This window comes from Eretmochelys imbricata, chromosome 2 (genome assembly GCF_965152235.1).
Source record: "Eretmochelys imbricata isolate rEreImb1 chromosome 2, rEreImb1.hap1, whole genome shotgun sequence".
NCBI lineage: Eukaryota > Metazoa > Chordata > Testudines > Cheloniidae > Eretmochelys > Eretmochelys imbricata.
In genome coordinates, this window is record NC_135573.1 from 121,095,429 (window position 1) to 121,118,581 (window position 23,153).

At 42.0% G+C, this 23,153-nt stretch overlaps 1 protein-coding gene across 3 annotated transcripts; it reads right to left on the minus strand.

Annotated features, from left to right (window-relative positions):
* Positions 1-3,465: 3,465 nt before the first annotated feature.
* On the minus strand, positions 3,466-21,662 carry LOC144261314 (serpin B6-like). 3 transcript variants are annotated; one of them, XM_077810733.1, is made up of 8 exons: positions 21,517-21,662; positions 16,559-16,744; positions 14,840-14,926; positions 14,032-14,175; positions 10,260-10,377; positions 9,121-9,263; positions 7,485-7,640; positions 3,466-6,430 (listed from the first exon to the last, which is right to left on the minus strand). In XM_077810733.1, the coding sequence occupies exons 2-8, from the start codon at positions 16,724-16,726 to the stop codon at positions 6,026-6,028; spliced, it is 1,221 nt and encodes a 406-aa protein (XP_077666859.1). In that variant the 5' UTR covers positions 16,727-16,744; positions 21,517-21,662; the 3' UTR covers positions 3,466-6,025. The 3 variants fall into 3 exon arrangements, with proteins under 3 accessions (XP_077666859.1, XP_077666857.1, XP_077666858.1); XM_077810731.1 differs by having other exon boundaries at positions 16,559-16,741; positions 21,517-21,661; XM_077810732.1 differs by having other exon boundaries at positions 16,559-18,172; positions 21,517-21,661.
* Positions 21,663-23,153: the final 1,491 nt, after the last annotated feature.

Here is a 23,153-nt window from a genome sequence, read left to right on the forward strand (position 1 = left end):
GCAGTCCTCTTGGGCATTCCAATCTATCTTGCCACCAAGGCAAACTGGATTATGTGGCAGATGGTTGCTATACACCACAGATTACAAAATATTCAGGTTGTTCCCAGTCCCGAGAGACCAGTCACTTACCCCAGGTCAATTTGTACCTTAGATCTTTCACCAAAAACAAACACTTATACCCAATCCTGTAATTAATTAACTAAAGATTTATTAACTAAGAAAAGAAATGAGAGGGTTTTTACAAGGTTAAAGCAAGCAAACTTATTTCCTTCTTCCAGAATTCAAGCTGATGGGACAAGTCCTTTTATATGTAGCCTCTTCATGGGTATGCAGGGACAATTAGAAAAGTCTTTGTACCCTGATGTCTCACACTGGCCCATTTAGTTCCGGATAGCCCCTCCTGATGGGCAAGAGGTAAAACCTTTCATAGGGATTTAGCATTTTGCACTAGGTAACGGGGTTTTTTCTTGGTTCATAAGTTAGATATTTCAGAACAAACCTTTTACAACTGTATAACAAATACTTAAGTATTACCTTACAGCATGGAAAACAGACATTATAAGTAGGATTAATACATGCAGCAACTTACAAGCATTTTATAAAGACTAAACACATGTTATAAGTCTAATATCCATCTTAACCATACTAACACACAGGTGAGCTGGTCTGGTTTCCAGTAGGGAATTTCTCAGTGCTCAGCTGAGGCCTAAAGCCTTGGCAAGAACTGACACCTGGTTTGCCAGCATCACAGCCTGATTTTGGGTCTCTGATCATTCCTAGGGTGCGTCATTATATGTTAACGGTCTCAAAGGATCATAGGCTTCTAACAGGTGGGAACAGAATCTGGAAAAATTGTTGGCCATCCCTATAAATTGCTGGACTCCCTTTGGTCTGAGCATTTCCTTAATGGCAGTCAAAAAGTCTCTCACCAAATCCCTTAGAAATCAAATTCCTGGAGTAGAGAACCTCAGTTCTTCTCATTTTCAGCCTGTCTGTATTCAGCGTAATATTGCGCTCCTGGCACCTGTTTAGAAGTTGCCACAGCTTAGTACTGAGGATTTGGATTTCCGCTTCATTCTTATTGCAGAGGAAGAAGATATTAAGGTTGTCAACTATGCTCTTGAGGTGCCCAGTTCAATTTTCAGTGGAACATTTCTGGGGCCAGGCTGATGCCCATAAGCTTTTATAGCCACGGCACCTGCCAAAAAGTGTGACACAGGTTGTCAGGTGGCTGGATGGCTCGTCTAGCTCAGTACACCAGAACCCATTTTTGACATCACAAGCAGCGAATGCATTTCCCCTGGATACATCACATAGTATGTCCTCAGTCACTGGCAATGGCTAGTGACTTGTTTTCAATGGTTTGGGGTCCATGGAGATCCTCACTTTACCTGTTAGTTTTCTCACCAGGACTAGGCAGCTTATCCACTCTGTGCTAGTTTCTATGGGTGTAATGATGCCTCTTCTTTGAAGGCTTGTCAGATCCTTCTTCAGTGACTTCAACAGTGGTAATGAAACTCTGCATTTCAGTAGTATCCTGGGCTGTACATGGGGATGTATTTCTAACTTCAGCTTGCCCTCGAGGTGTTCATCTCCTTGCATTTCATCCTTACATTCTGTTAGAATGCTGGACAGGGTGCATGGTGACTGGTATCTCTCCTCTCTCACATTAAAGATATTCTAGTGTTGTACTAAGATCAAATCCATGGCTTACACTGTCCAGCAATGGGTGGTGCATCTATGCGTCAACTACTATAAGTTCCAAGCTGTCTCTCGTTTTGTGGGTTTCTTATCAACCATCTGTATTTTCCCACTGACCTCCAAATGGTTTTATTGTACATAACCACATCTGCTCACATTTCTCCGGTCTAATAGTGCTGTTTATCAGGGTTGAAGTACCCTACAAAGTTAGGTCAGTTTAGCTACATTGCTCAGGGCTGTGAAAAATTTCACACCCTGTGCAATGTAGTTAAGACACTGCTAGACTGACAGAAGCATTCTTCCATCAACCTAGCCACCGCCACTCAAAGAGGTGGCTATACTACAGCAATGGAAGAACCCCTTCTATTGCTGTAGCGAGTGTTGACATAACAGTACTACAGAGGTGCAGCTACATCTGTAGTGTTTCTAGTGTAGACACAGCCTCTATGTTCCAGTTAATCTGCCTGGAATGGAAGCAATCACTGATCTGCTGTAGCTGCAAGTATGGCAGTTGAATGGCTGTCAACCTTTTTGCTGTTCTGACTACCTGCATGCCGCATGTTTCCTCTCTTTCTTGGTGCTGCTTTGTAGGCCTGTTAATCACACACTCTTCCTTATTGTCTCTTTCTAGACTGACCATTGACACCATGTTTCATGTACCGTGTACAGGGCAATAAGATGAGAAGACTCCATGATCCTAAAACTAAATTTCTCTTTTTGTTTACCTCACACAGGTGATGAAATGGTTAATGTGGGCCTGAGAGATCGTTACACGCTGGTGATGGCACTTGGAGAGCAGGCCAGGACCAGTTAAAGATGACCTCTCAGCTGGTGGAGGATGTGAGTGGTTTTTATAAAGAGAGGAAGCCCAGAGTAGAAAAGGGCTTTAGGGAGAAAGAGAAAGGGGAAGAAACCTGTAGTCTGGGAAGTAGAGCATGGAGGAAGTTCAGGAGGGAGTTGGATGGAAGAGGGAGCAGGGGTGATGGGGAATCTTGAAGTGGGCCTGAGAGAAGGCCACCCCACAGGCAGAAAGCCTTAGGAGGGACTGGAGTTGAGGAGCCAAACAGGGCAAGACTTAAGGAGGATAGTCCCTGAAAGTCAGTACTTTGCAGAAGAATAAAAAGCTGCAGTAGGAAAGGGAGCAGACACAGGATGGTTTAAAAGTTCAAGGCAGGAAAAGGGCCTGACGCTGCTTTCCCTGAAATTTGTGGTTTGCTTTTGAGTTGGGTTAACAAACTCCAGGGAGAAGCCCTCAGGCTGCTAGTCTGATAAAAGAGAAGAGTGGAAGAGGAGTCTGGGAGGGGAGGAAGATGGCAGATCGATTACCAGTATTGTGTAGGGCATTGTCCATGTAGCACACAGAAACCCTGGCAGGAGAGAGACTCTAAAGAGACCTGGCAGGAAGGCGAAGTCATGAGAAAAGAGGCTACCCCAAGGCCGTAGCAGCTGTCAGCAAGGAATGCTAGATGATGAGCTGCTACACAACACCCAGCCACTAGGGTGAACCTGCGATGAGTGCAACTTTTACACAATGCTGTAACTGCAGTGACATTTCCAGCCATGTGCACACAGACTGGCTTCCCAGTGCCTGCTCCAAACTCTTCCCTCCCAGTTCCATGCAGATTGCTACAAGCCCCAATTTATGGACAGGAGGCTGCTTTCTTGTTTCTCACCTCATATATGAGGAATGCTTAGTACCTTGTAGATTAGAGCTTCTTTCTTTTGATCATTTCTCAGGGGACATAAATTATCTAAACACTGGTCTAGGTAGATTATATTGGTTTATTCCAGAAACAATGTTTTAAGACTAACCATTTATGGTTAGGAACCAAGGGAGTATAAAACTGAAAAATGAAACTGAGTAGAATTGCCAAAACATCAGTATGTATTAGTAATACTCACTTGTCTACTTAAGAATGATTAGAAGAAGATGTATGTTATGGCCCCAAGGAGTGCATCTGTATTGAGAACAGCACTTAAACACATCTGCTTGAGTCCCATTGCAATCAGTGGGACATAAATGCATGGCCAAGTGCTGTCTGGAACAGGGATCAATATGCTGTCTATCACCATGTGACCACTAGCCGTATGTTATACACTTGCTGCTTCTGTCTTACGTGAATGCAAACAGGTATGTCTTCAACTTCTGTTCTGCTTATTTCCCTGCCACTACTGAAAATGGCAAAATATGTAGTGATTTATTGAATCTTTGACTTGATAGCTGTATAGATGCATTGCAATTGCACAAATTAAAAGGTCAAAAGCAAAATACATCTATAATACTTCACCAAAGAAAAGCCATAAAATTACAATCTCAAGAGCACTGCAGAAAGAGAGTTATTTTCCCCAGTTGCCCTTTTGGAAGACAATTGGTTAATTACAATTTAAATTTTTCTGACAAGTCAACAAAATTTTCTAATTTTGTGTTAAACGCTAAAGAACTGGCAGGAAATCACTGCATGAAATTTGGAAGATCCCATATTCCTGTTCACAATAACCTCTCAGCTGGTGGCAAACACTTGGACTTAGATAAATTATAACAAACTAAATGATTTTTAAAAGTGCTAATGCAACCGTGACGCTTCCTCGGGGTACCCACGATTGTGAGGCACTTCACCACCACCTGCCCTTAGTGTGAAGAAGTCATGTCTGGGCCTGCTGTGGATCAGCTCCCTGAAACCAACAGCCTCTTACAACACAAGCACTGCCCTCCAGCCCTTGTTTTCTCACAGAAACCACTCACAGAATTACCAAGCCTGCCGTTCCCAAAGAAACATTAAACACTAGCTTGTAAAATTCAACTCAGGATCATCACTTTACTTAACACCCCTGCACTCAGATATGTTTATAGTGAAAACAAGAATACATTTATTATCAAAGATTAGAGATTCAAGTAAAAGTGAGCAAGAATATTAGAATCAAATGGTTACGTATAAAGCAAAATAACGCTCTTTCTATAGACTATCTAGACTTAACTAACAGGTTGACCTCCTGCTAAAGAAGCTTATCTCACCCAAAGTTCTCTCCAGTGTTTTCAGCCCAGCCTGGCTGAGATCCCATTTTCATGAAGCAAATCCGCTGTCCGTTTCCTTCCTAGCTGATGGATGCCTGGGTGTTGTCTTTACCCCCCAAATATAGTAGAAAAAGCCTTTGAGGTGCACTTCAAGATAAGGTTCTCCCTCCCTGCTGTTTTCTTCCTATTAGTTCCTTTCTGAAGTTCTCACAATCCTTTTATTTGCATTCCATTCAGACTGGTGATAGGAGACCCATTGTGAATGAGACAATGCTCAATGTACATGTAAATATGTAGGTGGCTGAACATCTCTTGTTTGACAAAAAACCTGGTTTTTACCTTTGCTGGTGACCAACCCCCAGACACAGACTTTAAGAACATATGTTCAGTATAGATACACTACTCCTTACATAGTATCCTTACATACATTTCACAACAATATCGATGAAGAGTGCAACACGGACTCTTGTTTCTGACCTCACATGACACCCTTTTGATGAATGAGAATCAGGAGGACCCTGGAAGCCCTCTGCACCCCATTGCCTGCTGGTATTAAGAGGTTCTTGGGTCACAGCAACATTTGTGTTAATTATCAATGCATGTGTCAGGAAGTACAAAGTTCCCACAGCATCCCTAATTCACACCCTGTCTGTAGGAGTTTGTATCAGTGTACAGTGTTAACTTTATATTCAAGTACTAAGAGGTCAGACTCTGTTTTCCAGCTCTCCCTTCTCCCTCCTTCTCCCTCAGTGCATAGTGCCTTTCTCCATGGTAGTCCTACTCACTTCACCAGAATACCTTATGAAGTAAGCACAACTCTCTCTGAGTACAGGTGGCTGAAGGGCAATAGCAATTACCAAGAACAATGAGCCTGATCCTTCACCATTACATAGCTTCAACTCTGGGCCAGTTCTCCACTGCAAGTGTTTGGTCAATGTTTGTGTCAATACCCATTCAGTTCAGGATCACTACTGATTATCAAAGCTTTGGTTCAAGGTGATTCCTAGTGAGCTGGGACTTAGCAGAGGTGCCCTTCCTTAGGTGTTGAGAGAGTGGGGCATTCTTTAAGTAGGAACCAGAAGCAACCTTGTGAGGGAGAGAAACAACAGACAATGTAGGACATGTTCATCAAAAGAATGTCACATGAGTCCTGCCATGAGTATAGTGTGCATTTTAACCCGCAACTATGGAGTCACTGGCAAGATACAGTGGAAGGAAAAGAGAAAAATGAAGAAAATAAACATTTCCATTGTATTTTCCATATCATGGTTCCATGGTCCAGAATCTCATTCATGTCAATTAGAAATTTTCTTAAGGGGAAGAGACTCTACCATAGAAGAGAATGCATTTGGTTTTTTGGTGTCTAATAAAGAAGAGGAAAGGGTGATCAGCCACAAACTGTACAGGTATTCTTACTGAGGTTATACCTATGCTAATTGCAGTTGCAGCCGCTGCCTCAGTGCCCTCTTCATTGACCTCTATATAAGCTTTATGGATAGCTTCACTGACAGACAGGCCATCTGTTTTTACCATTCCAGATAAATCTGATACTCCTGGGTGAAACACATCGGTCAATCCTAAAGCTTCTAAATATTTCTTAAGTTCAGCGCTTGTCTCGATTTTGAACCGAGGAAGAGAGACCTCCACTTCATCTTCTTTCAAATGGTCGGGGCTAATCCAAGTTGTTAATTTCTCATAAGTAAGTTCCTTTTCCAGCTACAGGTATAAAGATACATGGGAATCAGAATCTTGTGGTTATGCATCAAAATCAACAAGACATGCAACTGTGTGAGAAATTGGAAAAAATGATTTTTCATTCACACTGTGGTAGCCACATCAGGCATGATTCTTACAATACTACTGGGGTCAGTAGCATGACGTACACTAACAGTATGTCTACAAAGGAATAAAAACCCCACAGCTGGCCCGTCTCAGCTGACTTGGGCTACATGGCTGAAAAATTGCTGTGTGGACATTTGGACGCAGGCTGGAGCCCAACCTCTGGGACCCTCCACCCTCACAGAATCCTAGAACTCAGGCTCCAGCCTAAGCCTGAACGTGTACACCGCAATTTTTAGCCCCTCGGCCACAGGGCTTTTATCTCCATGTAGCTGTACCCTAAAGATTTCCAAATAAGTGTTTGTCCAGTGTTGATTATAGAATCGTGTTTCCTTTTTTTTTTTAATGTAAATATAATGACCACAATGCTTGGGCAACAGTGGGAGTCAATGGTGAAACTTTTAACTTCAGTGCTCAGACCTCTACCATTAAAGCTAAAGGACTTGATTCTGCACCAGTGAAGTCAATGGGTGTTCTGCAATTAAATTGTATGGGAGAAGGGTTAGGGAGATGGATCAGATGTTAAGTCTGGGAGCAATATGTGGCAGACAGCCTCTGTGGATCTGCCGATGCGTTACCTATATTGTTTGCATTTATTATTCATTCATTTTTAGACAAGTCTGTGTGGGTATTAACTGTTTAGAAAGGTTGATAATACAAAAATGTAGCAATTAGCTATTAATTACATTGTCACTGTGCCCCATTTGGAGAATAAAAAGGCTGGCTCATTGTTTGTTTCCTGAAAATTCAATAGACACAGGAACAGCATAAGCAGCCTGCCTTCAGATTTACTATTCAACATGCTGCATACTCTGCAACAAGGAGGAGGAAAGGTAATTTTCTTCTATACTGCCTGTCCAGGTGGTCAGAGATATATTGCCATGTTCATATTCTGGTTATAAGGTTATCATCTCATCATAGGTAACTTTACCTGTGTTAGACCCGTGTAGTCTTTTGGCAGCAGTATATACATATTCAGGTCATCACCCTTGTACGGGAGTTCAAGCACCTGACAATCATGCTCCTCTATTGTAGCTATTTTATACTCGCCCATTTTGTACATCATCTGCACAGGTTTGCTTGTAGTCTGAAAGCAATGACAATTAGTAACAAATGAAATTCATACAATATATCCTCCTGTATTTACATGTTTTTCCTTGTATTATATCTTCACTTGGACCCAAATGCTACAGTGATTGTTTAGGGCCAGATTCGCACCTTCTAAAGAAAGGTGTATATAGTCCCCTTGAATCTCTTCAAGCATCTCACAACAGATTCATCTCTGTCTTGGACTCAAGGGAAAGGGGTCAGTGAGGCATCGGGGGAGGGGGGACTGGGAAACCCCATATAGCCCATCCCCATGATCCAGGATTCCATCATGTTCCTTCTCCCCTGCCCCTTTAAAGCTAAGATACCATTTATCATCTCCCTGTGTCTGCACTCAGGCGCACCCACCCCACGATGAATAGAAGGTTTAGAAGAACAGTTAATGCTATTTCCTTGGACCAACACTTTCAGTAGTTGCCACTGATAGTGTGTGCCTCAGTTAGGTTGTTGAGCTTGGGAACCATGCTAAGGACATTAAAACTACAGGCTTTCCATCTTCTGTTTAATTTACATTTCAATATAATAGCATGTTCTTAGGTCACGTTGACCCAGAAATTTACAAAACCTAAAAGCAACAGACATCCACAAAACAATTTCATGGAAACAAATTCCACTAGGAACAATTTTCCTTTAGCTAAACAAATGTTTCCCTCGCAACGTTGCCAACCTATTTTTGCTACATTGTGCTAATGTGTGACCAACAGAAGGTGAAATGGAACTGAAGCAGTACGAAGCTGGCTACTCTACATTCATTGCCCACCCAACATAGGGGGATGGGGGTGGGGGGAGTAGCACTGGGACAATGTGCAGAATGTCACCTAAAAAAACCCACTTTCAGTATTCAACCTTAATGAGGAGAGAGCTCAATCTGGTGACAGAATGTGGAAACCGAACACAGACTAAATGGATCTCTTGGTGGCCGTCATTGTAAATGTGGCAGCAGAACAGCTCATTGTAGGTCTGAATACAATGGAAACCAGTTAAGGGTCTATGAAGAAAATGATTAGAGGCCAGACTGTGGACTGCTCCAAATTAGGAGTGTAGTGGGGGAAGGTACAAGAAGCACCCTTATGCTAGGCCTCTGCTCAGGGGCCAGTCGGTCTTTGCTCACCTGAGTGCAAATCTTTACAAGGATAGTAAACCTAACTGCACCCACAACCCCAAAGGGGAAGGGGAAAAAGCAGGGCTTTGTCCTGAGCACTTTCACTCCTGAATGAAGAGCTGACAGGCCACAGCTTCTTATACACTGACTTCCCCTGTGCTCCAAGTGGCTTTGTGAGGCATTGTACCTGTGTCAGGCACGATGCACTCTTCTAGCAGAAGCTTTGGGAAACAGCTCCCTCTCCACCCACAGGGCTGGTCTCCAGGCAGAGGGCCATATCCCATGGTAGCTCCCCATTTTCTGCTAAGCGTGTAAAAAATAGAAGCAATAATGTGATATGTGTATTTCTGTACTCTACCTTATTAATCTGAAAAGCTCTTTCTTTGGTGTTTTTTCTGTCAAATTCCACTTCCCATTGCCCTTTGAAGTAGACAGCATTCATGAGGACTAACTTAGTACCAGCAGAAATAGTGCCTGGGGCAAGGAGGTCCTTGATTTTACCTTAAAAAAATTATTTCATTTTGGCAGTTCAGTAACTCTAGTTCCATTTATCTGTTGTAATAACATTGATGTACAGTGCATCTATGTACCTGGGTGTAATAATATACACATGACACTGGACACACATGAAAGATATTAGACTGACAGGCCTAAGAGGCTGAAGTCTTCTATCTATTCACAGAACAAGTGCAACACAAGCAGCATCTTTGTCGCTTCCCCACACTGATGTGCTTCAAGTGAATAATGGAGAATAGATGCCATCTCCTAAAATGGCCATTTTATTCTTTTTCTGCCGACTAGTCTTGGATCCAAGTCAATTTTAAGTAGTGTGCTGTCATTTACCTTATCTGTAGATTTCAAAGTAGCAGCCGTGTTAGTCTGTATTTGCAAAAAGAAAAGGAGTACTTGTGGCACCTTAGAGACTAACCTATTTATTTGAGCATAAGCTTTCGTGAGCTACAGCTCACTTCACTGAATGCATCCGATGAAGTGAGCTGTAGCTCACGAAAGCTTATGCTCAAATAAATTTGTTAGTGTCTAAGGTGCCACAAGTCCTCCTTTTCTTTTTGCTTCTCTGTGGAGGAGCTCATAAATCAAGGTACTTTTTGAAGGTTCCCTTTCCTTGCCCCAATACCTCTTGCATCTGACTGAATAATTCCTTAAACTCCATGCAGTCAACCACACTGGTGGTCTCATCCAGCGCCCACTGAAGTTGTCAGAAGAATTCCTGTTGATTTCAATGGGTGTTGTACTAGGTCCAGAGTCTGCTGGCTACTCTGTTCTCCCCAAATATGTTTTCTCTGTGGGAATTAATGATCCATCTTCAGGTCACTCAGGTGGTCAAATTGCTGAGAGCTGCCACTGCATACTGGGCATGCTCCAATTATGACAAAATAGTTTTCTCCTCCAGGTTTTTAAGCACCTTGTACACTTTACCTCATTGGTTTTTTTTATTAAATATCAAGAAATAGCAGCCAATGGCTGACTTGTCCTTACCCTTTGTAAAGGTTTCAACCCACAAATTTATCTGCTGCCTGGTTTCCTCTGCAGCATTCAGAAAATCAGCTGGTTTCAATTCAGCCTGGTATAACTTTTGGATGCAGGACAGGTATTTCTGTACAATAAGAGAGAAGATCAGAAGAATATATCAGAAAACAGGTCTCTTTTTAGGCTGTCTCCTGAATAGAATAAAATGTCGCTGTTTTTTAGTTCTGCAACACTGCTAGAAATATACAAAATATTCAAAAGTGTGTTTGTACATGCTAGAGACAGTGTGGGGACAAGCAGAAGGAACTGGACCAGATGGGTAGAGCGTAGATACAGGGCCACATAGGTTTGGACAGTTTACATAAAAGAGTCAAACACTGGACCTTTTTGAAGTTCCGCCAGCTGATTGACTCTGTCACAGACTCATTGTATGATCTTGAGAGAGTCATTTAATCTTTATGTCTCAGTTCCCCATCTGTGAAATGAGGATAGTGATACTGCTTTTCTCCTACCCCTGTGTCTGTCCTGTCTATTTATATTGTAAGTTGTGGGGAAGGGACTGTCTTTTACTATGTTTCTACAGCATTCTAGCAGAACAGGGCCCTGACCCTGGTCGGGGCCGGTGGTGAGCTGGAGCCGGTTCGCACCGGTTCACTAGAACCGGTTGTTAAATTTAGAAGCCCTTTTAGAACCGGTTGTTCCACGAGGGGCAACTGGTTCTAAAAGGGCTTCTAAATTTAACCAGCCAAAAGTGGCACCTTAAGCGCCGACTCCACGGGTGCTCCAGCCCTGGAGCACCCAAGGGGAAAATTTGGAGGGTGCAGAGCACCCACCGGCAGCTTCCCGGCCCCAGCACACCTCTGCTCTGCCTCCATCTCCTCCCCTGAACGCGCCACCCCGCTCTGCTTCTCCGCCCCCCGCAGACGTCCCACGAATCAGCTGTTCGCGCGGGAAGCCGGGGTGGGCTGAGACGCAAGCGGCGGCTTCCCGCTCAGGCCCAGGGAGGTGGAGGTGAGCTCCGGTGGGGGGACAGCGAGGAGGGCCACCCGTGCTGCAGCAGGTAACCTGTGGCGGTGGGGGCTCACCTCCGCCACCCTCGGCCTGAGTGGGAAGCTGCGGCCTGCTTCTCTGCTTTCCCCGGCTTCCCGCCAAACCACTGATTTGCAGGAAGCCAGTGGGGGTGGGGGCGCGGAGAAGCAGAGCGGGGCGGTGGGTTCAGGGGAGGAGGCGGAGCGGAGGTGAGCTGGGGCCAGGGGTGGGGCGGGGAGCTGCCGGTGGGTGCTCTGCACCCACCAATTTTTCCCCGTGGGTGCTCCAGCCCCGGAGCACCCAGGGAGTCAGTGCCTAAGGCACCACTTTTGATGTGATCAGTGGGGGGCGCGGCCGCTCCCCCCCAGCTACGCTCCCCCCACAGGAGCCAGCGGGACCTGCTGGATGCTTCCTGGGAGCTGCCCCAGGTAAGCACCGCTGGGACTCCCCACCTCGCCCTCTGGCAGGTGCTTCTGGCTCTTAGGGGTGGGGTAGGCACCCACTATGGTGGCCCATGAGACCCTCCTGCCCGGTTCTGGGGGCAGTCAGAGGACAGGGGAGGGGGTTGGATGGGGCAGGAGTCCCGGAGGTTGGGGGTAGGCAACAACCCCCTCGTGGGGTGAGGAGGGAACCCGTTGTTAAGATTTTGGCAGCTCATCACTGGTTGGGGCCCCTGTGTTATACTACTCATCACAAATAATAATGACTTCTCCCCAGACTTCTCACTACTGCTGTGGTGAGGCTGGTGTTTGCTTTTCCATGTGATCTTGTTATGTAAGGCTGATTTACTCCCTGTTTTTTAGATGCAATAAACATATACAGCCCCCTGGCAACCTAGCCGCTTTAGCAGGCATTTAGAGAACATCAGGTTCTGGTTACACAATGGAAGGTGGACCTAGGTCGCTCTTGAATAACCAGAATATCTGGTTGTCACAGGTCCTCTCGTGGTCCTTAAATGGCTGCTTATGCCCTAAAGGACTGGGGGACCATTTTCACGTAGGCCACTTCCTACTCCCATTCAGAGGAAAGATCTCATAGATGCGCCTCCTCTTGCAGCAACCAATCCTTAGGTCTCTCAAGTTTACTTTCCATCCTGGGTAGACTGCGGAACAGGAGAAACTGGTGGAACAGGACCCACTACAGGTCTTTCTGTTAGTTCTACAGGTAGAACCCTGAATTTATCTTGGAAGTAGAAACCAATATATACTGTCTGGCCACTTCTGTCGCTGTCTAACTTAGTGTGTCCATGACTGTATATTTATATGTAATTCATGAATGTTTTGAAGCACTGTCCTGTAATGTTTCTTTTTCCCCACCAGCCAAAATAACTAAAGATGACAGCAGTGGTGCTGCCACATAAAATTTAAAACTAGAAGCAAATTTTGAAAGCTGATTTGTGAATAGTTTTGGGGCCTATGAAATTTCACACAAATGAAATGGTGAGGCCTTGTAAATAATGTGAAATAAATTGGTTAAAAATGTAGCATGAAACCCCAAAACATAGTTAGCAATTTTATTGAATTTGCATGAGCCAGAATAATTCTAGCTCACTTTTCTATCATTGTATTACTTCTAGAGTGCTAACGAGTAAAAAGCATTAAAATCTTAATTTTGTCAATGAAATAAACAAATACAACTCTGAATATATATCTGAGTATCTGGTGCCATGATTAAACAGTTACTTTTTTGACTATAGCAACCCTCTAAACTTTATTTTGCTGTTGATGTACTGAAGTAATTATTTAAGTAATAGTTACAAAGCTGAAGACAAACCTGAGTAACAATAATGTACTGTATAAAACAGCTTTTCAGGGTGAGGTTCACATAACGCTGTCTCTTTGTTATATTTTTGTACAGTGTCTAGTCCAGTGAAATCCTGGCCTGTAGGCACTACCATAATATAAATAGTAATAGTAAACACTTAGAAATTTTGCTTTCAGTGCTGTTCAACACACCTAATTACAGTTAGGTTATAATGCTCTATGACCAGGGGAGAAATGAGCAGAGCCTGTAACTAAGGCCTTAGATTGAAGTTATCTTAAATATTCCATTCCGGAACCACTTTATTTTAAGATGATTGGCTGTTCTGCCCTACTGTTCAGTACCTCCATGGGATCAACTCCACCCCTTGTCTAAGTGGACACAACTCACTGTGGTAAACCCAGGACAAACAGCTACAAAAAAGGGTGGAGTAGTAATTAGTCCCAGGGGATTAAAAGGCCTCTCCCTGTCCACTGAGGAGAACCATGGGGAAATAAGGTTCAGCTGGAAAAGTGGTTGCTAGAGAACTAATTAGGTTCAGCTGGCTCCAACTGCTGGAGACCTTTTTTTTTTCTTTTTCTTTCTTTCTTTTTTTTTTTTTTAAAGCGTCCCCAGGGTGGAAGTAGGGGGAGGGGATGAGAGAGTGAGAGAAAAGCAGGGAAGCCGCCAGTAGAATAAGGGCAGCAAGACACAGAACCCTTCCAGGAAGGGAGGCTGCGCTCCCTACCTAGAAGGGAGGGAAAGTAAGCACCAGGGACTGATCAGGGAAAGGACTAACCAGACCCTGTGCTACCTGTAAGGATTTGCCTTGCCCAAGCCAGTCTCTCCCAGGCTAAAAAGGACTGAGTCTGCTGAGGAGAACATGGTACTTTACCACATCACATACAAGTCAGCAGGAAATGGGACCTCAGCTGAACTAAGTCCATGTTGTTCATCTCTATCTGTCCTACAATGTCACAGGCCGTTAATGTGAATCCCTGGTGCAACTCACCTGAAGAAAATTGAATGTCTTTTCTCCATACAGTCTGTTGGCATTAGCCAGTTCGTAAGAAGTGCTAGGTTTGTTGATTGCAGAGAAGATGTCATTAAACTGGGAATGAATCCCTCCAGATATATCACACTGATCATCAGGAACCTTCAAATAACACAAAGCTGCTGTAGTTTATTTCTGACTGAAGAAGGCTGAGAGTAACAGAGACACTGGTTTTTTTTAAAATAATTGTTCTTCTATTAAACCATTCAGATTCAATAACTTAACTAGCTTTGCCTTCTCTGACTTGTTCTTGTTCCTGATAATCTGGAGATCTATGGAGCAAAAGTCCTATTATAAGGACTAAGTAATCTGTGGCTCTTTTGGGATTTTCCACTTGTTACTTATGGAGCACTACACCTGCGAATGTGTTGAACAATTAAAAATGTTCAGGGTAGTACAGCTGTGAATGCTTTCTGTATGTCTGAGTTATACATGCAGATGTGCTCATGATCATGGTAGGAGCTCACGGAAATAGCAAGATGCAAACTGAACTCATCACTTCTGAATGCCCCAAATCAAGCATATAATTGAACAGCATTTTCAATAAAAAAAAACCCCTAAACCTTACTCTTTGCTATCTTGTGTACATTTTTATCCTTCTCCCTTTACCTTCTGTCACCCACCATCACAGCATCCCCCGCATTTTTATGTTATAATTCTAATCTGCCAATTTGGGGAAGTTGAATCTAAATTCCAAAGTTTGTCAAGCTCCAACATTTGTTCTAAGATACCGGCAGCTGGGGAGGAAGAGGTAGTCTGTGACTACCTCTGAATTGTCATCACTTCTTGTTGCTTCAGAAGAGCTTCCTGTTCCTGGATTTTCATTTTCTCTAAGTTCAATGAAGCGAAGAACCTGAGGTGGAAATGTAACATTGCAACAGTCATACTCTGTATTGATTTACTTACGACAAAATGTGAAACTGAACTTGTCACGAGAAAATTCAGTTGTCTGTCTTACCTACTGTCCTTTCTACTGGAGATAGACATCATGATGTCAAAAGGCAGGTGTTCTCAACTTTTATCACTGGATGCCCCAGTCCATCCATTGACATCAAAATCAGTAAGCCATTTAGTGAATACTACTTAAAATCTCTAGAAGGGAGAGCTATATTTCTATGACTGTGGAACTCACTTTCTATTTCTTCCCATAATATTCAGTTTTTACACCTTGCAATAGGGCAATAAATTCAGGAGGCATGCAGCGATTTGCAATAGTGGATCCTATCGCATGATTGGGACTTGGATAAAAGCTTATTTTTTACAAAACCTAAATTTAAGGAACAGTCTCAAAACCAATGGAAATGCTTTCAGAGTTTGCTAGGTTTAATTCCAACAAATGTAGTGTTTGTTTGTCAAATGTAGAGTTAGCTCCCACCATATTTAAGCAGACAGGAGTTTTGCCATTGACTAGCATTGGAACCTGTTTTTTTTGTTGTTGTTGTTTTTTTTTTAATTTAATTCCTCTCATGTGCAGATCCCTTTACAGCTGCTAACTGTATTGGGTCACATGTCTAGCCTTCACAGCAAAATATCTATCTGGAAGTTCTAATAATGACAGCTGTATTCAAAGACTGATGCCACATGATTCTTGATTAGTACTAACTCCTGTGCAATCCAAGCTTGAGAAATTCAAACCCATTCCTAATGAAAAATGTGACTCATACAGGCTCATGGGATCCAAAATAGGTTAATACTTTTGCCAAACTAGATATTCAAATTATTTTTTATAACTACAACCAAACTTGTGACACTTCAGCATTAGTAAATCTGACGCTCAGCACGTTCATCGTAAGCAACTAAAAAGGACCCTGCATCTGAGATACACAGATTTATGAAATAACCATTTAGGCTACATCTCTCTCTTTTGGTATAATGCACAACACAGAAATGTCCCCAAGCAGTATGAGTAAAATGAAGATGAGGGGCCAGAAATTGCAAATATTGAAGAAATGTTTCTCTAGGTTTTATCTGAGATGACCTCTTCTGCTGGGGCTGAGCTTTTGGCCAAGAGGCTCAAACATCCCTATGGGCCAAAATAGACCAACCTCAGCAGAGGGTAAGTGAAGCTGCAACAGGCCAGAGTCTTACAAACAATAATACACCCAAGTACCATTATGGACTACTCATGTATGTAATGACACACACTTATGGAATGGTTGCAAGATCAGGGCTTGAGGGGGGGAAATCTCTTGTTCTTGGGCTGGAAATGTTATTTCCAGTTCACAATTATGTTCTCAACCTGCATCTTCTGCCAGGCACACTTTCAACAGCATAAAGTTCAATCCCATTCAATATAGAAGTGCCTTTCAACCTTAACTAGGGCAGTTGCTGCTTGTGCCGGCTATATTACCCATGGAAAAGGAAACTGCTCTGAGTTACAATGAAAGAAAAGCCTTGAGGAGCTCAGGTGACATTGCACGTGGGAATGGTCTGCCATTGTTGAACAAAAATGCAGGTATAAAACAAACGACTTATTGATGCCTACCTTTTGTATCTGGGCGGCAGTATTACCTCTGGCCCCAAGAAGGACCATGCCCAGAGCACCTGAGATACTCAGAGGAGAATAGATGATATTGTCAGATGGAAAATCTTTGTTCAGTACTTTGAAAAAGTCAAGGCAAAATTTTGTAGTTGCTTCACTGATGGAGTTCATTGTGAAAATGAAAAGCTGCTGAGGAAAAAAATAAATCAAATCAATGGAGTTCAACAGTCTCTTTTCTCAACCTCTTACTGCATCAGATGTTTTCAGTGGCTTTCTTGCTAGTTATACACTCTTGTCTAGCTTCAGAGTGGAAATGGGCATAAGTTTTGGGAACTCTGTGATACAGACTTTTAAAAAAAAGAGTTCCCATTAAGAAAACAGACTCATCTCCAATTCTCCACTCAGGAAATTGAGACTATCCTTTTTCTTCCTTTTCTGCGGCTCATGTACAATGCTACAAGGAGTAAAATCTTCTACCAATACTGTTTCTTAGAGCAATGAAACCCACTGATGCATCTCCCCATCTGACTTCAGGGGAGTTACTCATGATTTACAGCAGTCTGAGTTCAAAATCAGCCTTCCTGAGAGGGATTATGGGATGCTTCACTTTCTGTTTGTATATGATCAGGGCCACACTAGGCTCTCTTTTGCACACAGTTATAGCTAGAGCAACTTCAGAGGGGTGAATCCAGATACGCACAGGTGTAAATGAGAGCCTAATTTGACCCCTGGTATCTAGGTAACAACAACAGATAATGGGTAGAAAATGATTTGATTAATATGTGATAAGGTATCACTGAATCAGCTTATTCTATTATAAAAGAAATCTACACTATGTAAGATGTGTGAACATCTATTTATTGCAATACGTTTTCCCATTGGGGTTGACTGATAGGAATCTGTCTCCATTAACTCTGAAAAGGGATACCCTTGATTTCTTCCCAGGGAGGCATTCCAAGACTTTCACAAATAGATAAAAAGACCCAGGTGAAGTTTTTCTGACACATAGTTTATCTGTTTAAAAAATGTAATCTTGGTCAACCTGAAACTATTCAGGAATTTGACACAAATTTACCAAAGAGTTTGGGCCAAAAAAACATTTTCAGGTTAGATTTGTTAAGTGGCTGGTGCTGTGCTCCTTGCCCTCCCCCCTTTTATCTTTAGCCCAGTAAAGAGGTGGTGGAAATGTCCCATATAACTTCTGCCCAAAGGTTAGGGCATACACCTGGGATGTGGGAGACCGAGGTTCAGTTCGCTCCGCTGCCTGATTTGGAACAGTGAGTTGAATTTGAATCTCTCATTGCTCAGGAGAATGCCGTGAGGCCTAGGCTATCAGGTAGTCTTCAGTGAGTCTCTTCCACTGAAGCTTCTCCACTTAATATAAATTAGTCATTGGAGCAGGGACTTGAATGTGGGTCTCCCTCATCTTAGGTGAGATTCTTCACTATTCAAATGGATGATCCTCGTGGCTTTCCCCTTCCAAATTCTAATCCACTGTTGTTCCTCGGAAATAGTGTTATATCACATCACCTTTCATTTTGTAAGCAAGACATGAGAAATAATTTTTCCACTCTACTCACCACTGATAAGGCCCTTACTGGAGTACTGTGTCCAGTTCTGGGCACCACAATTGGGAAAGATGTGAACAAATTGGAGAAAGTCCAGAGAAGAGCAAAAAAAAAAAAAAAAAGTAAAAATCTAGAAAACATGACCTACGAGGAAAGATTGAAAAAGTTGGGTTGTTTAGTCTGGAGAAGAGAAGACTCAAGGGGGATATGACCACAGTCTTCAAGTACATAAAAGGTTGTTCTAACAAGGAAAGTGATAAATTGTTCTTCTTAGTCACTGGGGACAGGATAAGAAGTAATGGACTTAAATCGCAGCAAGGGATATTTAGATTTCACATTAGAAAAAACTTCCTAATTGCAAGGGAGAGAAGGTGGGTGAGGTATCTTCTATTATTGGCGAGAAAGACAGGCTTTCGAGCCACACAGAGCTCTTTTCATGCCTGGGAAAGGTTCTCTCAGGGTCACAGCAAAATGCAAGGAGGAACAGATCATGGACTGACACCCCATCACTAGAAGTTTTTAAGAACAGGTTAGACAAACACTTGTCAGGGATGATCTAGATAATACTTAGTCCTGCCTCGGTGCAGGAGACTGGACTAGATGACCTGTTCAGTCCTCCATTCCTATGATTCTGTGATTTTCTTACTTAAATATTTCATTTCCATCTCAGACTCTTTTCAAAAATATGCACAGATTTACTTATGTCTGAGGTTCAGAGGAGAAGTTTGTGTGTTATTGTTAATGCAAAATGCTTTGTTATGGAACAAGTAAGAAAATTGCTGAGAATTTCTTTTCCTAATCATTAATAGCTGGCAAATTGCACATTTCACAAGAGTTGATGATTATATGTAGCAATGTGATATGCTTTGGAAAGTGGTGACACCTGCAACAATTTATGTAAATCCTGCAAGCCAAATTTTGCTCTTACACCGATATAAATGCATTATAACTTACCTTAAATCAACAGGATCTGTGGGGATCAGGCCTTCTGAAAAGCAGGCTGTTTATTTAGGTATCTAAATCTGGGTTTAAATGATTACTTTTAGGCATCCACATCTGAAAATTTTGCCAAAGTGACTTGCCCACAGTCACACAGGCAGGAATAGACTCCTGAGCCCCAGCCTGGCACCTTTAACACACAATCCTCTGTGGATGTGAAATTCTGGAGAAGCTGGACTAATCTGTATAAATCTAAAAAGGATTGAGTATAGCGAAAGGATTTACAAAACTTCCCTTCACCAATTATAACAGTAACTAAAACGTTAACCTTAAATGGAAGAAAAGCTTACCTGGTCATCAGAGATGAAGTTTGAAGCTTGCTAGATTATGGTGGGGTATCTTGCAAAGTTTTGGGATATAAAGCATTTGCAACACCCACTGGCATTATCATATATCCAAAATTATTGCTTTTTTATGTCCAAATAGTTGCTTAAAGGTAACTTTCATAACTAATTAGAATGCAATCCATAGAATAACTTTTATCATTCAGAAAATGTAATTACCATTCTTGTATAATGTTTGTGGACTCCAGGAAAGATAAGACACTAGGAGTCAGATTCTACCCCCCTTTGCTGTATATTTGCACTGATCCTCCAACACAGAGCTGCCCTAAATATGGTGGATTCAGTCCCCTTGGGAATCCTTCTCCACAGAGGGGTCCTCCACTGCCATAGAGCCACTCGAGCCAAGAGTAATGAATAGAGTGTGGGTAGTGAAAAGGGAACATGCATAACTTTATTCATCTAAGAAGGTCCATTGAATTCACATTTGTTTTTGATTCCTGGAGTAGTAGTTCTTGATTTTTGTTTTTGGGGGCCAAAGAAGGACCCTTCCTCAATGTACTGGTTAACTATTGTTTTCTCCTTCAGTCCGCTGCACTTCATTACTACCCTGATATCTGTTATAGGAAGCACAGCGCTGCCAAAGACCCATAGATTTCCCAAATGACATGTGTTTGATTGACCACATATATATTGTGTGTCACCTGGTATTTTAACTGGATTTATTAATTAATTTTTTAAACCCAGCTATAGTCTTCTATCCTCCATATTAATAGCTATAAAACAGTATCACTTTAGACAACTGCAATTTAGTTGTAGTTTCCTGCGGACTTTGGTTGGCAGGAACCTGTAATTTCCTAGCTTAATGTTCTCCTCTGCTAATGATTTGCCAAATGGACTTACAACATTTTTCATTTCCTATAAACATGTTGTGCATCAATATGGAATTCAGTACTATCGTGGAAAAAAAATCCTTAATTTGTCTTTATTCAGAACTTCCACTGTCTAAATTCCCATTGGAGTTGAAAGTTTTGACCAGATTAAGGACTAAGAAAATAGTAGGGGTCAGATTCTGATATGTGGACTGAAATTGAGTAGTGCCTTACTCTTTTAGTTGTCCAATTGATTTCAAAGACCCTTACAGATGTTGAATAGGACTTTCTCCTGGAGTAGTCCTGTTCATTCCAATGGGACTACTCAAGCAGTGAGTTGCTACTCACTGTCAGACTCTGATACCCTCAGCAATTTGGGGGTGAAATCCTGGCTCATTTGAGAACAATCACACAACTCTAGTTGAATTCAGTGGGCCCAGGATTTTACCTTAGTCTCCAGCTTGTGTTGTTTTCTCTGTATAGGGGCAAACTAACTTTCCTCAGAAACTGGAACACGTATCTAGTTGACAATAATTCCAGACTCCCTTAGATTATCTGACCTATTGTCTCTGCTGTAAATCGATCCTTAGGTTCTTGTATGACACGCAAATCACGCATGGTCTTTATTATTATTTAAAGATTGATTTGAATAGGACTTAGGCACCTAACCTGCTTAGGTGCTTTTGAAAATCCCAGTACACACCAAAATGCATCTAAATACCTTTGATCATCTGGTTCTCAGGCCTTGGCCTCTTAGGTTTCCCTGACGGTCAATATGGTTCATTATGGAGTATCCAAACACATACTAAGTCATGAATTCTTTTGTCATGAGAAGTCAAACAAGAAGGTAGCAAACTAAAAATATCTTTTTTCTTCCCCCTCGGTGGAACAACAATTTAGTGTTTGGCCCATGAATTTGCTGTCTTTTGCAATCTAACAGCAAGAACTACCACCTGCACAGATTTATCCTTATTTATCTAATTCAAGATTTTAAGGAACTAAGAAAATTCTTCCTTTGATTCATCTTGCCCCACATCAGCATTTTTTCTTAAAACTCTGCAAGTTTATAATATTTGCACTCGGTTTTCTAGAAACAGAAATCTAAACTAAACTCATGATGGAAATGGGCAAGCCCTGTTTTACTGCTTGACATGGATGTTATCATTTAATCTGCCCAGGGTTTAACTAATTCAGAATAATTGTCAAAAAGCTAATTGTGTCTATACAAATATCTACATTACCTTAGAGTCCTGTGAGAGAGAAGGAATTACTTGTGTCCTCAGCCAAGTTCTGGGTCTGTTTGTTAGGCAATTGATATGTTTAGATATATGGAACAGTTGCACTTCCTTCCAGCCTGCATCATCCACTCTTACAGGTCTGTATCTTTCACCACTTATGCTTACACCTCCTCCCCACCAATTTCCAGAACTTTCTGTTGCAATGTTTGCCTTGATTGTTGACATACCCTGTATTTGTTTGGCAATAAATAGGTTTAGAAATAAAATGAGATTGCACCTCCCTTTCTTTCTAGCGGACATTCTCCACCCCTAGCGCCCAATATGTTTCACCACCTAAAACTACTCTTGCTCCCGACCACTTCCCAGAAATTTTTGTTGTAAAGTTTGACCTTATTATTGATCCATTGTATGTATTTTAAACAGCAAACTTAGAGATTTAGAAGATGAATACAGTGATCTTATAAGATATGGTATTTTAGACATAGGATAAGCAAAAATAACACCAAGTGGCCTACAGTAAGAATGGCTGGTGATGTCCATTGCAACTCTCTTTTGTCTGAAATAAGTACAGATAGTGTTTAACTTACACCAAACAACACAAATGTTTGTCTTTCTGCTGGATGTGTGTTCTGTGTGGCCTGATTCTCCACTGCATTATTCCAGTTTTAAATCAGTGTAACGCTATAGATTTCAGATGAGGCATATCAGTGTAAAACTGGAGTGATGCAGGGATCAGTGAGGCCTTGTGACTCCACCATCCCCATTTAAAACCATTAGGGATATGGATACTGCCATGCCAGATCAGACAAACCATCAACTTGAGCCTGGTATTCAGTCCCAGCAGTGACCAATACCGGATGTTTAAGTGGAGGATGTAAGACTCCAAAAATGGGCTTGTCAAAGAATGCCTGGAATGAGCACTAAAATATTCCCATGTCAGAAGTTTCTCTCTAATTCAAGGCAGTTGTGGGTGCTGTGAGCACTGAAGGATGAGGGCTAGTATCCCTTTTTAATTTAAAGGCTGGATTAAAGAACATCCCTTGATACACAATCTGATCTGCACTCAGTGCAGTGGATACTGAAGTGTAGAAACATTTTTTTTAAATCAAAGGATTGTTTGTTTATTTCATGCTGAGACCCACCATGAAAATTAATAGCTCGTGTGCAGCCAAGAGTTCCCTCTCTCCGAGATAGCAGAAAAGGAATTCTGAAATAAACAGGTACCTTCATTCTACATAGGTTGGGCTTGTATTTTGAAAATCCAAGTCTGTTAGCTGTATGAAGGAGCCCTTTTCTTGAAAGTGTGTCCGTGCAGACCTATATAAAAGCGACTGCTTTGGGGTTACATTTTAGCACACAGCTTTATCACGTTATATTCAACAGGACAGTATTTAAAGGGAATATGTTTGTGCAGTCATAGTGAGTATAATAAAATAAATAAACCCTTATGTAATGTCATTTCATATTTGTTCTTTTCCTGTTTACGAAGCAGAACCAAGAAGTAAGGTGTGTGCTTCCTAGAAGCGTGGACTTCCAAAGTGCTTGCAGGCTGGTGGGAATATTTTCAATATACCTAGAGGTTCGCTTGTGTACCCAGCTTATTTAATCTCTACCCTGAAATCAAAGAGTTAGGAGCAGTC

Coding starts and splice junctions, on each gene's coding strand:
- LOC144261314 (XM_077810733.1), bottom strand. CDS start 16,726: ATGAACTCCATCAGTGAAGCAACTACAAAATTTTGCCTTGACTTTTTC. Junction 14,176..14,839: donor GAAGTGATGACAATTCAGAG/GTAGTCACAGAC, acceptor TGTTATTTGAAG/GTTCCTGATGATCAGTGTGA. Junction 7,641..9,120: donor GAGCTTTTCAGATTAATAAG/GTAGAGTACAGA, acceptor CATTGCTTTCAG/ACTACAAGCAAACCTGTGCA.